General features: G+C 48.8%; 3 protein-coding genes across 3 annotated transcripts in view; all 3 read right to left on the reverse strand.

Moving 5' to 3' along the window:
* The window catches only part of LOC131582751 (hydrocephalus-inducing protein-like), a 54,154-nt gene extending 53,577 nt beyond the window's left edge, over positions 1–577 (reverse strand). The window contains exon 1 of the mRNA XM_058846220.1: positions 471–577. Within this exon, the coding sequence (XP_058702203.1) occupies positions 471–577 (107 nt within the window). The remainder of the gene's footprint in view (positions 1–470) is intronic.
* Positions 578–933: 356 nt separating this feature from the next.
* LOC131582555 (hypoxanthine-guanine phosphoribosyltransferase-like) lies at positions 934–6,062 on the reverse strand. The gene is made up of 9 exons (XM_058845866.1): positions 6,036–6,062; positions 5,551–5,657; positions 4,928–5,111; positions 4,526–4,588; positions 3,967–3,984; positions 3,688–3,770; positions 2,651–2,697; positions 1,905–1,981; positions 934–981 (listed from the first exon to the last, which is right to left on the reverse strand). Exons 1-9 carry the CDS (start codon positions 6,060–6,062, stop codon positions 934–936), a joined length of 654 nt encoding a protein of 217 aa, XP_058701849.1.
* Positions 6,063–10,458: 4,396 nt separating this feature from the next.
* LOC131582752 (hydrocephalus-inducing protein-like) overlaps positions 10,459–13,948 on the reverse strand; it is a 57,086-nt gene continuing 53,596 nt past the window's right edge. Inside the window, exons 54-57 of the mRNA XM_058846221.1 lie at positions 13,280–13,440; positions 12,313–12,419; positions 11,290–11,737; positions 10,459–10,621 (exon numbers count right to left, since the gene is read on the reverse strand). Of these exons, the coding sequence (XP_058702204.1) occupies positions 10,459–10,621; positions 11,290–11,737; positions 12,313–12,419; positions 13,280–13,440 (879 nt within the window). The remainder of the gene's footprint in view (positions 10,622–11,289; positions 11,738–12,312; positions 12,420–13,279; positions 13,441–13,948) is intronic.

The raw sequence follows: 13,948 nt of genomic DNA on the forward strand, positions 1-13,948 counted from the left end.
CCATCCTCCCTCCCACAAAGTGGCTCAGCTCTAAAACCTCCCCCCACAAGAAGGCCACATCCAGGGGACATTGCCATGAGGAGCAGCTGAGGGGGTGTCACAACCCAGCCAAGACCTGCAGCGAGCCCCCAGAGCCGTGCCTGAGGCCTTGGACCAGATGAGTGCAGGGGATGCAAAGGAACACAACAGATCTGAAAACCCACAACCCAATTCATGGCAGAGCTGTGACAAAACCCAAAAGTACAACTTTAGTCAATCTCTAACTTCAAACAAAATTCGGGACTCCCTGTGAGACCAAAGCACCGCGAATTGGGGACTCCCTGGCAGAAAGCAAAGCACCGCGAACTCGGGACTCGCTGTGAGAGCAAAGCAGCAGGAATTGCCCCGCACAGCCCCATTCCCTGTGAACAATTCCCCTGGCGAATGGCCCAGTGGAGCCGTGTGCCCGTGGCCAGGCTGCGCACACCCACCGAGGATCGCGGTCTCCACGCAACTGAAGCTGGAACAGCAGCGCCGCGGGCGCTGCGGCCGCGGTTCCCAGGTAACCCCGAGCCCTGCCCGTGCCCCTGGCTTCCATCTCGGCCTCCGCTCGGGGCCTGTTCCGCCCTCCGAGCTCCCTCGGGCCCCGCCGGGAGCCGAAGGAATCCGCTGCGGGGCCCGGAACGAGCCGGGCACGTTTCTCGCTATGGCCACAGCCCCGCACCCAGCTCCTGCTGCTGCTGCTGCTGCTTCCAGCAGGAAAAATCCCAGCGTCTCCAGAGCTCGTGTTCAGCGCGCAGCACACGGGCAATGAGCGAGCTGCAGCTCCTGCCACTAACGGGGAGCTTCTCCTGCTGCTCCGGGACACGCAAGTAGCAAAAGGAATTTCCCGATGGGATGCTTTATATCACCTAATCAGCAGCCAGAAATCAGTGCTCCAGAAGACTGAGATTATCACATCCTGTATTTCTCTTTGGCGTTCTCTTTCAAAATACAGATGTGCTAAAAGAAAAAAAAAAGAAAAAATAAAAAGTACAGTATTTATCAATCTCTATCTTGGAATGAAGTGTAAGATTGATTTTCAGCTGTATTCCCAGCACTGTACTAAAAACACACTACAACCGTAATAGTAGGAAGTTTCCTACTTGCAGTAAACTCCAGCTCTTAGTATTCTTTGCAAGTTTATTTGTAATATATAGGTTTATATATTCTAAAGAACTTAGGTTTGTTAAATTACTGCATGCTCCTCAATGCTGCTGAGCAATAGCACAGACTGTTTGTGTCTTCAGCAGGACTGCTTTGTCTTAGGAAAAAGGCTTTGAAGTAAAAAACTTTCTGAGTTAAACAGAATAAAGGAAGTACTTTTGAAAACAAAGGAGGTAAAAATTATCAACCCTATCAGTTTCTGATGTTTCCAAGGCTACTACTCTGTGCAGCCTGAAGAAGCTGTAATGGAATAAGGGAAGACTTCTTACAGACATGTAAGATATAAGACATGTTATCCCTAAGTGTATGGAAAACCTTCACCCAGAGTCCCTGCAGGGCTGCTTTAAAGACCTGGTGGCTGAAGAGCAACACAGGGTTGAACTAAGTCAGCCAAATATCCAATTAAAGTCAAATTACAAGTTATTTTCAGATGGGGTCACAGATTGTGTGCTGCTCACCATCCTGGGGGTTCAGAATGTTCTGCAGCACGGCTGAGCCATGAGACTTGTGGAGTAGAATTATAAAAAGGTGAAGCACAAACATTTCTCATGCACCTACACTGCATTACCAACTTTGCACCTTAAAAATGGTTTTGCTCCTTTATTGGAAGTTTCTAGCCGGAGTTGAAGGTTTTTTAATTGTTGAGAAGCTCTGAGTAGAAGCAAATCTTCTTGCTGGGTACCTGATACTTGGCAGTGGAGGAATGTGCATGTACTTACATTTAGATCTCTGAAGTATTCATTGTAGTCAAGAGCATATCCAACCACAGATTGATCTGGGATTTCAAAGCCTGTATCTGTAAGAAAATACAGATCTTTTTATACTTCAGTGGTGGAAGTAGCTTTTAAATGCAGAGCTTGTATTCAACACATACTTGAGCTAAGGGTAATAGGCATCATCTCTTTCAGGGTGCTTTCTTAAGAATCTGAGCTATAAATTGATGAGAGAGGTTAGAATCTAAACCATTCCCATCAGTCAGTAATATAATTAAGGTGTTAAGAGAGTTATGTTTATTAACAAAATAATTGTTTAAAACCTGGTTATGAGTTAGTCCTGGGAGAAGAGACAAGGAATGAGATTTTACTTGAGTGAAAGTAGATGAACTGTGATTCAGTAGGACTTTTCAGTTTGGAAACAAGGCAAGTTTAATAATGCAGAGTCAAAACAAATGCCCTCCAGGGCCAAAGCAAAGCAAAACACAGTTAAGGTTTGATTCATTTCTGCTATCTAAATAGTTAAATTTATATATCAAATAGCTAAACCTGCACTGAGGCCAGCCAGGGGAAAAACAGAAGGTCATGAGGCCTCAGGATGCCATAGCTGGACATTTGTTCACAAGTTTTTATGTAGTTTCTCCCCATTTCTCTTGGCCTTCTTGAAACTTCTGTGCAGTTGTCAGATGTGCTGCCTGAAGGGAAATTGTAAGACTGTGTTTTGGAAAATACTAGAAAAACATGATACTTACAGTCTGGTCTGTAACCTGGACTCTGACATGTCCTTTTGACGAGCAGGCTGTAAGGCAGAGCAGAGCAGGTTGGTTTTTAAAATATGTCTAAGCTGCAGACTTCCCTTCTGCCACACCTCCCCATAAGCTTCTAAAATCATGCAATTAAATCAAGACAGTGAGATTATTTCACAGAAAGAAGTGGTGTTCAGCCTTGTTGTGGAGGGAGAAGCAAAGGCTCTGATCTAGGTTCATTCTTTATGTCCAAGTGGCTCTGGTTTGTATTCAGTTCCCTCCAATCCTGTGTCTCAGGTCATTGCCCTTCCACGTAGCAATGCCTCAGGACACTGGAATAGCACAGAGGGGGAAGCATGTCCAAGTGGCTGGGAATGATTTTAGTGGGGAGGGAGGGAGAAAAGGACATTTCTTCTGCAAAATCTTATCTATTCTTGGTTTGCCTGTGCACTTCAGAAGAAACTGAGAACCTCCTGGACAGTCCCTAGAAGGCCTGTCTGAATAACTGGTGCATAAAGCAACTGTTTTTATAAAGCATTGTGATTACTTGACAGACACAGGGATAGTCCACAAAATTTCCTTTTAGAGACCTACTAAAAGCAGATCTAGAATGCTGCTTGAAGTCATCTTCCAAGTGCTGACAGACTCTCAGATTCTGGAAACTTCTAGAGTTGAGGATAGTAAGGGATATTCTGAGTGTTGTCATTCCAGCATTGAGGCAACTGAGGCAACGTTAGAAAACTTATGGAAAGACATCAATTTCCTTCAGACATAAAGTAAGAAACAGGGAATCCATCAGACTTTATGGATTACACAGAAAGAGCCATAAAACCTTTCTTTATTAATTTGAGCAGTGAGGATGGTAGTGCACAGGGCAATTTCCCAGTTCAAGAAACACTTAATTTTCCAGCAGCTGGGTAAGGATTGCTTCCTGCATTTGCTTTCTTCCCCCCAAACTTCAAGCCAAACAAGCACTTGGCAGCATACAATGACTATTCACCCAAATGATTTGAATGTGTTAGTTAGCAGCTGTATCCTTGTACCTTACAACTTTCACCATCCTTGGTTTCTTGTCTTTTATTTTTGAAAGCAGTGCTTTCATTGTTCTACCAGTCTCAATAATGTCCTGAAAGTGATAAAAAAAATAAATTATCCTTCAAGTTTGAAAGGAAAATCAGACTGTCAATGGATTAAATTAGAGCATACCAACCTGGCAGCCCAGTAACTTCATTAATTATTATTTTATATGTAATATGTATTCATTTGAAAAGAAGGGAGAAAAGAATCTGTGTCATTCCACCCCTCCTTCAGTCATTACTTACCTCTACTACTAACACATTCTGGAAGAGATTACATAGGGAAAGAAGGGAAAGAAAAAAAAATACTTAAATGGCAATTTTCAGCAAACCATACAGCCAAGAAAAGCACACTAAAACCCTCAGTTACAAGGAAATTGCCTTGATTTTCAAAGGAGATTGTCACTTGAACTACTGACTGACTTTGGTGCTTACTGAAGAGTCTTTTTGTAAGTATTTATGAAAGCTTAAAATATGGTGCTAAAGGCACCTGTGTCAGGTCTGTATCTTGCTCTGTGTACAGCACTGTATTCTAGAGGCACTGAATGAGTCAGTTGAGTGTGGTTCATTTCTGGGGGTTCTGGAATAAAATGGGGAATGGGACCTTTGGGAGCACTCATTGCTGATCACTTCAAGTTTCCACTGAGATCAGTGGGAATTATTCACTGTTTCAAAGCCCAGCATTTTAAATCAGTGTTAAGAGGCTGGAAGTATGCAGTATCAAAATCTTTAATAAAGATGGATTTCCTGGAAAATACATAGGAACAGTTGTTTTCCTTTAAAAGCTGAAGATGCCAATTCATACCTTCCCACTTAGTGTAGACAGCTCCTCTCCAATAAAACTGATTTTTTCTGCAGGTGACTCATTCTAGAAGGAGAAAGAAGAGATGGAAGTCACATAAAGCATGCCCCAAAGTGTTGTCCTGTATTTGTTTGAAAGGTGAGCTGCTCTTGCTTCTTGCAAGAGGAAGGAGTTTGAGATCTGCCCCTGGCTCTGTCATGTTGAGTGTTCTGCTATGTTTCTTCCAGTGAATATATAATATCCACCCTTTGGGGCAGATCAGTAAATCAGTTCCTTTTTAGTATGTAATTTGAAGAGAATGTACACATAAACTCAATTTTTGTGGGGTTCTCACACAAACTACCAGTATTTAGAATGCCAGTCTATGGAGAGAGTCAATTTTCCAAAGAAAAGAAAGTTACTCACACAGTAGCTTTTTATTCTGACAAAATCCACGGTAACGGGCACAGATTTATCACCATTTTGATTCAGTGCTTTTATCTGGTCCAGCAAATCAGCAAAGAATTTATAGCCTCCTTTAAGGACACAGAGTGCAACAATGGGATGACTTCCCATGTCTTGCATGATATCTCGAGCCAAACGCTCTGTCCTGGGAGAAAGAAGGAAAAAAAAGGCAATTCTGGAAAGTGTTCTGTGTATCAGAGCTGTTTGTGCATCTATTAAGCAATGTTCAAGTAAAAACTCTGATCTTCCTGTTAGGTTTTTATAACTAGCAAATTGTGAGCACAGCAAGTCACCGGAAAATAAATTATGTATTTGCACAGCATAAGCAGATTTAACCCATAAACACAAATATTGCAGGATAGGTGGGCTTGAAGACAGTTGATGGAACATGGAAGCTTGACTGGGCTTGCAGAGGAATCCTCTCCATGAACCCCCTCTTATTCCAGACTTTAGGACAGAAGTGTTTGGGCTGCAGGGTTTCCCCGTTGCTCATGGGCTGCACAGGGCAGGACCTCAGGCTTTTTTCATTTGGAGGGACAAAAATTGGCATCACTGTCCCTATTCTTTTCTGTTTACCCTCATACCTGTCCAGGATGAGTCCATGAGGAATGAAGACTCTTTCTAAATCCTCTTCATAATGCTTAGGAATGCAAAACAGATTTTTGTTGTAGCCGCTTTCCTCATCTCTTATCTGCAAGGAAAAGGGAAATACATCTAAAACTAGCAACAAAGTCATTCAAGAAAAAGCTTCCAGTCTGTGACAGTGTGAGGAAAAAATTCCTCCCCTCCAATAATGTGTCAAAATAAAAATATTTCTGAGAGTTTTTGATCTTTCTGCTAGAACAATTCACAATCTGATAACTGGAGCTGGTGGCTGAGTTGTGAATGGAGTTGTGAATGCATAACAAGTACTTTTCCCCAGTCATTATGAAATCAATTCTTGGCTATCATCAACTCATTAAAAAAGCCACCCAAAATAATAACAACCTTCCCTCTTGTTCCATTTGCCCTTCTGCAGAGCTCAGTAGCTTGCTCATGTGGTAGACAAGTGAAAATTCAAATGTAAGGCAAGGAGATTGGGATTCCAGGTCAGCATGTCACTTTGGGGTGCTGCTCTACTTTAACCATCGTTCTCCACTGTGTAAAAGAGAAAGCTTTGCCTTCCAAGCATGATTTCACAGCTGAACCTTTGACATTCCAGCCATTAACTCTCTCAGAGGACAGGGGAGATGGCTCACCCAAAAGGAGAAGCTTTGGGATGGCAGTGAGAAGAGGGGAAGCTGCAGAGGGTGCCCATAGCTCAGGTTTGTTCGTGCCTCGTTGATCGTGGAGAGACGCTGGCAGTGACACTGGCATGGGCTGTGCCTTGGGCTGTGCCACAGCACTGAGAGCAGCTTCAGTGAGTGCAGAGCTGCTCATGCTTTGGTGTTTGGTCAGCCCAGCTGGGCAGCTCAAAACTGGCCCATTTCTGCCTCTGGGAGGCTGCTCGTGCTGGGGACGAGATTCTGTCTGAATTAGAAGCATTGGTCAAAGACAATGATTATTTGAGACTACTGGAACACATAAACACCATCTCTGTATCATTTGAAGTATCAAAAAAAAGCACCTTTAAGGATAGTCACTGACACCAGTATAAAAGTGATGTTTGTGTTGTTTTGTTTTGGTTTGTTTTGTCTCCAAGATTCCCATGTCTGTTGCATTCTACTTAACTGCAGCTTAAATGCAGTGATAATTCTCTCTGCAATTTGAGCAGCTTCTTTTGCCTAATCATGATCCTGACTGTGGTATTTAATGGACTTCAGCTTTACAATCTGCTTTTGCATTTCTAAATGCACAGCATTTCTTCTGCACAGCAAGGGGAAGGTCAGCCTTCTTACCAAAGCTGAGCTTCCTGCTGCACTGGATGAGTGACACTGCAACTGCTTCAGCTCAGGTGAGGGATGAGCTTTGTCTGTGTGCATGTACCCGTGGAATAAAGGTAATCTTGAGGCACACAGATGTAAACAGTCATTACTGCTTAGAGCTAGTCTGAAATGAAACATTTTTATTTTGTTTTATTTATTTTTATTTTGACAGTGTTGACATTTTTAGAGAAACCTTTATCAGCTCCAGCATGGAGCCAGAGAGAGTTGAATAAGCTTTGACACACAGAGTATCTGCCATAAAAAGAGCAGGGGACAAGCCCTTCCTGGCACTGGGAACACCACTGCTGGTCCATCATGCTGAGGCCCAGTCCTGTCACACACCAACTGCTCTGAAACTACACTCAGAACTAGAACTAGTCCAGGTTTCTGCTTTTAAACTTTTGTGAACTTCCCCTTGAAGCTCTTATGGCAGAAGCGTGAGACACCAACCACGGCCACAGCACAGGCTCGTCAGGATCACAGGCTTTAGGTACCTGTGACCCGGCGGAGCGGGGGGCTCCGGGCAGATCCCGAGGCGAGGCGGGTCCCCGCTGCCGAGCGCTGCCCCTCGGGCTGAGGGGTGAGATCGCCGGGCTGAGGGGTGAGACCCCCGGGCTGAGGGATGGGATCGCCGGGCTGAGGGATGGGATCGCCGGGCTGAGGGGTGAGACCGCCGGGCTGAGGGGTGAGACCGCCGGACTGAGGGGTGAGACCGCCGGGCTGAAGGGCGGGATCGCCGGGCTGAGGGATGGGATCGCCGGGCTGAGGGATGGGATCGCCGGGCTGAGGGGTGAGACTGCCCGGCTGAGGGGCGGGATCGCCGGGCTGAGGGATGGGATCGCCGGGCTGAGGAATGGGATCGCCGGGCTGAGGGATGGGATCGCCGGGCTGAGGGGTGAGAACGCCGGGCTGAGGGATGGGATCGCCGGGCTGAGGGATGGGATCGCCGGGCTGAGGGATGGGATCGCTGGCTTGAGGGGCAGCGGCGGCCCCGCGGTGCTGAGGGCAGCGCCCGGCTCGGCCCCTCAGGAGCCGCCGCAGTCGCAGCCCCGCCCGAGCGCCTCAGGGCGCGGCGGACTCGGGACAGCCCTGAGCCTTCCCCTCAGCCAGGTAGGAAGCTCTTGGAATTGTAGAACCGTCAGGGGTGGAAGAGATCTTTAAGACCACTCAGTTCAATGTCAGCCCAGCATCTGCCACTGCAAACCCTAAACCACTAAACCATTTCCGAATATCAGATGCAGAGGCCTCTTTAACACCTCCAGCGATGACAACTCCACCACCTCCCTGGCCAACCTATTCCCAGGCCTGAACACCTGAACGGTGAATTTTTTTTTCTAAAATCTAACCTGAATTTCCTCTCTCAGCGTGAGGCCAGTTCCTCTGGTTCTCACTGCAGGCCCAGCAGAAGAGACCGGCCCCTCCTCACCGCATGGCCCTGGCAGGGAGTTGGAGAGAGCAGTGAGGTCCCTCCTGAGCCTCCTCCAGACTGACTAAACCCAGCTCCCTCAGCCACTCCTCATGGGACATTTTCTCATCCTTTCATGAGCCTTACTGCCCTTCTCTGGACACACTCCAGCCCCTTAATGTTGTTTTCCTCGAGGGGCCCAGAGCTGGGTCCATCCAGATCACCCTGAGGGTGACCAGAGAGACTTCAGTCTCTGTGGGTGTGTGCTTGGTGTCCCCAGTAACACAATACTTACAGCCTGGGTCAGGGAAAGTCAATCTTCTGCCCAGTAGGTCCACGGCAATCACGGTCCAATGGCAGGACCTAAAAAGATGGTCTTGTGCTGCTGCTAAATGGAGTGGCTATTGAGGCTGCCATACTTTATTGAAGGTATTATCTGTCCTTTGGTGAAAGTCAGTCCAGTTAGAAATGTCTTGTCTGAGCCCCCCTCCCCCTGCAAAGCCTGCTCTGTTTCTATCCACACGCAGAGGAGGTTCATGCTGCCCTTCTGGTTTTTTTTGTAAGTTCCTCTCCCCTCCAGTTCCTTTGTCCTGGCCCGCAGGGGCTGGGCACTGGACAGAAATGGGTGATGTGCCCTCGCTGCCCACAGCGATGGCACCGTGGTTCCCATGGTGTTACAGGTGGTGGTGGGACCGCCACCGCTGCTGGAGCCACCGTCCTTCCTGGCTGTCTATGATGGTCAGCCCCTAAGCTGGCAGCCTTCTGGATCACACCTCGATGATGGTGGTGAGGGTGGGTAGAGGATCCAAGGGCATTCCCATAATGATTTACTTGCATGGATCATTGGCATTTGCCTTTGCGAATTCCAACAGCAAGGCAGAATGCAGCCCTGGCTCTTCCCCCTGTTTCTCCATGTGAACCCACCACCTATCAATAAAATCTAGGAAAACCTCATTAGGTTGCTGCAGAATGATTGTATAACTAGCTTGGGGTTCTCTGGATGGTTACATGAGGAACGCTTTTCTCTGCAGCTGTTTTGATCTTTTCAAGGACCGGCCTTGGCAAAACCCAGGCCTGGTCCTTCCCCTGTGCCCATTCCCCATCACCGCTCAAGTGGCCGGTTGTTATTTTATTCCCAATGGCATCAAGGGCGCTGTCGGAACTTTGCAATCGCTCAGAACATACGGCCTGTAATGACCTCTTCCATGCCCCCTCCCATACAAGATACTCTGATGGGGTAAGGAGGCACGAAAATAAATCATGGAGGTCATACAGGACCGAGAGATTGGAGGAGAGGGTGGCCTTTAAAAGGCCCTTAAAATATTTGCTTCCCTTTCCAAACTCTTTCTGGGCTTTGCAAAGTTCTCTTTTGTTTTGAAATGAGAATGGCTCCCATTCCGGAAGCGCACTCCCACAACCACTGAACATAACTGGAGTGGCAAGAGGAAGGGTCTCCTGTTCTGGGTTCCGGTTCCTGGGCTCGTCACTTGTGGCTCACGGGGTGTGGGAAGCAGAAGGAGGGGCGTGGGAACTGCAAGTCAGAAGAGGGTTGGTGGTGCTGCAGGGGAGAGAGGAGGGGTCAGAGGAGGGGATATTATGAAAGGAAGGGGTGGGGACCTTTTCAGGAGGAGGAGCCCAAGTGGAGATGGAGGGGTCTGAGGGGACAGGAAGGGGAGGGACAGCTGGAGGAGGAGAGATAACAGGGGGAGGAGCATCAGGGAAGAAGGGGTTGGAGGTAGGAAGAAGGATTTTGGGGAGGAGAAGTACAAGGGAGGGGCCTGGCCATTTGGTCCCCACCATCTTGTGCTCTCCAGGAGCCATTTTGGGTACACCAGGGAGGAGAGGGTGAACGGAGTAACTGGAGACTGGGGAGAACTGGGGGGAACCTCAAAATGTACTAACTTGGGGGTTTGAACTGGGGTAGTGGGGTTTAAGGAAAGATCTCTGGCACCATGGCTAACAGTTAACATTTTATTAGCTATTGGTTATTAACTGTTAACTGAAATTTAAGTTATTTAACAAATTAACAAACTATTTAATTAACAAAGTTAATTAAAAGATTATGTGCACTGGAGCTGGGAAGGGGAGCTGCAGAGGTGTCACGTAAAGGGTGGGAGACCATCAGCAGTAGGAAACAAGATGTTGCCGGCTCCTGCTGGATGCTCCAGCTGACACAGATGCTGTCACTCTGGTGTTGGTTGCCAGTGCAGCTGCTTCTTGTGTCTCTGGCCTTCGTCTGTCTGCTCTAAGGCAGAGCATTTTGGTTTTCCAAAACGCTTCCACTCCCGGGCTCTGCCTTTCAGAACCACCTGCACCGTCCTGTGAGTCTGCTCCAGGTTAGGAATGCTGGGGAGAAAGGGACTGGTATTAGCCAGACAAACATTTCCAGCCAGACGCTTTTCTGTCTCCTTGCAGAGCACCCAGCATTGCATCCTCCCTCTGTGCAAGCAGTGAGCAGCTCTGTGCAAGAAGCAGAGCTGGGGACTGGCTGGTCCCTGGGTCTCTCATTCTACATCTTGCAGCCCTCCAGGAGCTTTATGTTTCATGCAGTGTCTTTTGCCAGTGTCTCCCTCCCAAGGCCAGATGATCTTTCTGCGCTCCTGTGGGAGCTGCTGCCTCTCTGGGGCTGCTTGTCTCCAGGCCCACCTCCCCATCCCAGTCAGAGGGACTGAAGGGAGGGTGTTAGGGGATGAACCAGGCTGTGCTTGGTGATGCCCAGCAATAGCACAAGAGGCAACGGGCAGAACCTGAACAGGAAATTCCACCTGAACCTGAGGAAGAACTTCTTCCCTTTGCGGGTGACAGGCTGCCCAGAGAGGGTGTGGAGAGTCCCTCACTGGAATTATTGCAGAGCCCTCTGGACACAGCTCTGAGCCACGTGCTCTGGGATGACCCCGCTTGAGTAGGGAAGTGGGACCAGATGACCTCCTGTGGTCCCTTCCACCCTGTCCCAGCCTGTGATTCAGTGACAGCCATCAAAAGTGTGAGCTGGCAAGTGTGTCAATGTTTCCCACCTGCACTGCATGGTGGTCTCAAAGTTCCCCACATCCTTTGGGGAGAACAGCACATGAAAGGTCTTCTTCTGGCCAGGAGTGATGGTGCCGAAGTTGGGGTTGATGGAGAACAGTGACTGGTCATGGGTGACATCTGGGAGGACTTCCAGGGAGGAAGTGGCACGCTGCGGGGAGAGACTCCGTTCCTTGGAGTGGCACCGCTTCTTGGAACGCTGCTTCTGCTTGGCATCCAGCTGCTCTTCCTCAGAAAGCTGCTCCTGGTCAGAATCTGGCTGTTCCTGCTCGGAATCCTGCAGCTGTTCCTGCTCGGAATCTTGCTGCTCCTTGGCAAGCCACTGTAGGCGCCGCAGCTCAGAAGGATGCGTCTCAAAAGGATGGTCCTGCTCCCTCCGGAAACGAAGCACCAGCTTTCTGCGCTGCCTTACAACAGGAGCAGAGCTGAGCCGACCTGCAGAGAGGAAGAGGACACCATTCAAAGACAAAATCTGTGTTCCCAGCAACGCTGCCTCCTGCAGCACGTAGGTGGAAGAGAGCTGGGATGCACTCGGAGCATCTCTGGCCAAGTTCCAAGCAGGGAACAGAGCTTCTGGGAGCAGGGTCTCTGCCTGCAGCACACACTCCTGTGCCAAAGCAGGAGTTGGTTTTAGACAGTGACTTTGCAGCTGCCCTGGAGTGGGGGACTGCACACAGACAGTGGCTGCAGGGCAGCTCACTCGTTACACCATTGCTCTGCCCACTCTCAGACTTCTCAAAGCAATGACCTGATGTCCCCTTTCCCAGTCCTGACCCAGCACGTGGCTCTCCCCAGAGCCTGGCTCAGCTCCTTTGCAGAGCAGAAGTGGCAGAGCAAGAACAAAAGGGGCAGAAAGGCAGAGGGGGAAAGGACAAAACTCTCCAGCTGCAGCTGGGAAGGTGCTGATGAAAGTGGATGTGTGGACAAGAAGGAAAAAGCAATTCAAGTTTTGGGGTGAAGGGGCAGGGTCTTCTCCCCAGGCCCTCAGCTACCAAATGAAATGCCCTTACTCATCAGAGTGGTTGAATATGGCATCCTCACTGCTTCACTATCTGCAGGTGCAGCTTCCTCCCAGAAGTATTCCAGGGCCACCTTCCCTGTGTTGTGCATCCTGAAACTGAAAAGCAAGAAGGAGGAATTAAAAAAAAATGTCCAATAAATAGAAAGCAAATAGTACAGTAACATTGTCTGAGGGACTCCTGCTACCACTTTCTGCTGAGGAGCATCTTCTTCCCCAGGCAACCCTGCCATGCTCTGCCTGCTGTCCTGGGTGGCCCAGAAAAGTATTTCAAAGTCTGGAAGTTTAAGAGGAAAGGGCCAGCATGGTGCCCAGGACATTGAAGCTAAGGGGCTTACTTTAGAAATTCTTTAGGTCTTGCTTTGACTGCAAACTTATTCTTGAGCAGATGAGGACAGGTGACACGCAGCGAAAGCAAACCCATGGCTGTTCTCAGCAGAAAATGGCAGCATTGAGCCTCTCCTGACCAGCCTCTCCTGCTTGGCTTGGCATGCATGTGAACAAGCCTGTGCTGGTTTTGGCTGTGGTGGAGTTCTGGGAAGCAGGCACTGGGTCAGCCCTGGGCAAAGGTGTCACAGCATTGTCACAGTACAGCTGGTCTGGACTGGACACAGTGAATCTGGCCATAACACAAATCCAATTCAGCTGGCCTAGCTCATGCCTGAACGTGTTCCCAGATAAGTTACAGGGGACCCTTGGCCAGCCCCATCCAAGCTGAGAAGTGAGCACAGCCCTGGCCAGGAAGTTGGGCAGGGAGGGAGATCTCAGCCAATGGCTGTCTAGCCTGGGAGATTTGCACTGGGTATTTCAGTGAGCTCTGAATAATAAACGAGGCTGTTTTGTCTCCTGAGCACCTGGAGCACCTGGAGTCCTGAGTTTTGTCTCCCCACCCACGGCCAGCACAAAGTTACACAAAGGCAGCTCCCGCTGGCAGGGCCCTGCCTGGCCTCAGCACTCACGTGGCTGTCCTTGTCTGGAAGGGCAAGGTGTCCTTGAGCTGAACCACGACTGTGTCCAGTTTGAACTGGGCGTAGGCAACCAAGGCACTGAGGTACAGCTCGGCCTCCTGGCCGCTCTTCTTCAGCACAGTGTGAGCCGGTTCCGGGACTGTCTCCACTGTCTGCAAACAGAGGAGAAAAGAATCACTGAGCAGAGCCCAGAAAGTCAGGCTGAGAAGGGAATCTCTTGGCCTCCAAGATCAGCCTCATAGAGGGACTAGAAAGGACCATTCACTTTTAGTTCCCTGGAAAGATGACAGAATTGGGACTGTTGTGCTGCAGGAGTTGTTTCTGCCCACTGATCAAAGCAGTCCTACCACAGCTGTTAATGTACCCATGGAGACTACAGCGGTGTTCCAATCCCTGTACTTCAACCTTGGAGAGGGACTGACTTTTTCCCTGGTCCCCTAGAAATCCAGCAGGTCTCAAAATTAGGGTTAAGTTCCCCTGCTGGAGCTCTGTGGGTGGAGAACCCCATGACTGAAGACTTCTAGGAAGCATCTTCTTGTCTTAGGAGAAAGTGCTCTCCAGATGTCACCTGTGGAACAACAGCCACACTGCTGGCAGCTGGGGATGGGCATTTTGGGACGTGAAAGATCTCACTAGGAAAGTCTCCAACTGCAGATGTTC

Source organism: Poecile atricapillus, chromosome 10 (genome assembly GCF_030490865.1).
Source record: "Poecile atricapillus isolate bPoeAtr1 chromosome 10, bPoeAtr1.hap1, whole genome shotgun sequence".
Classification (NCBI taxonomy): domain Eukaryota; kingdom Metazoa; phylum Chordata; class Aves; order Passeriformes; family Paridae; genus Poecile; species Poecile atricapillus.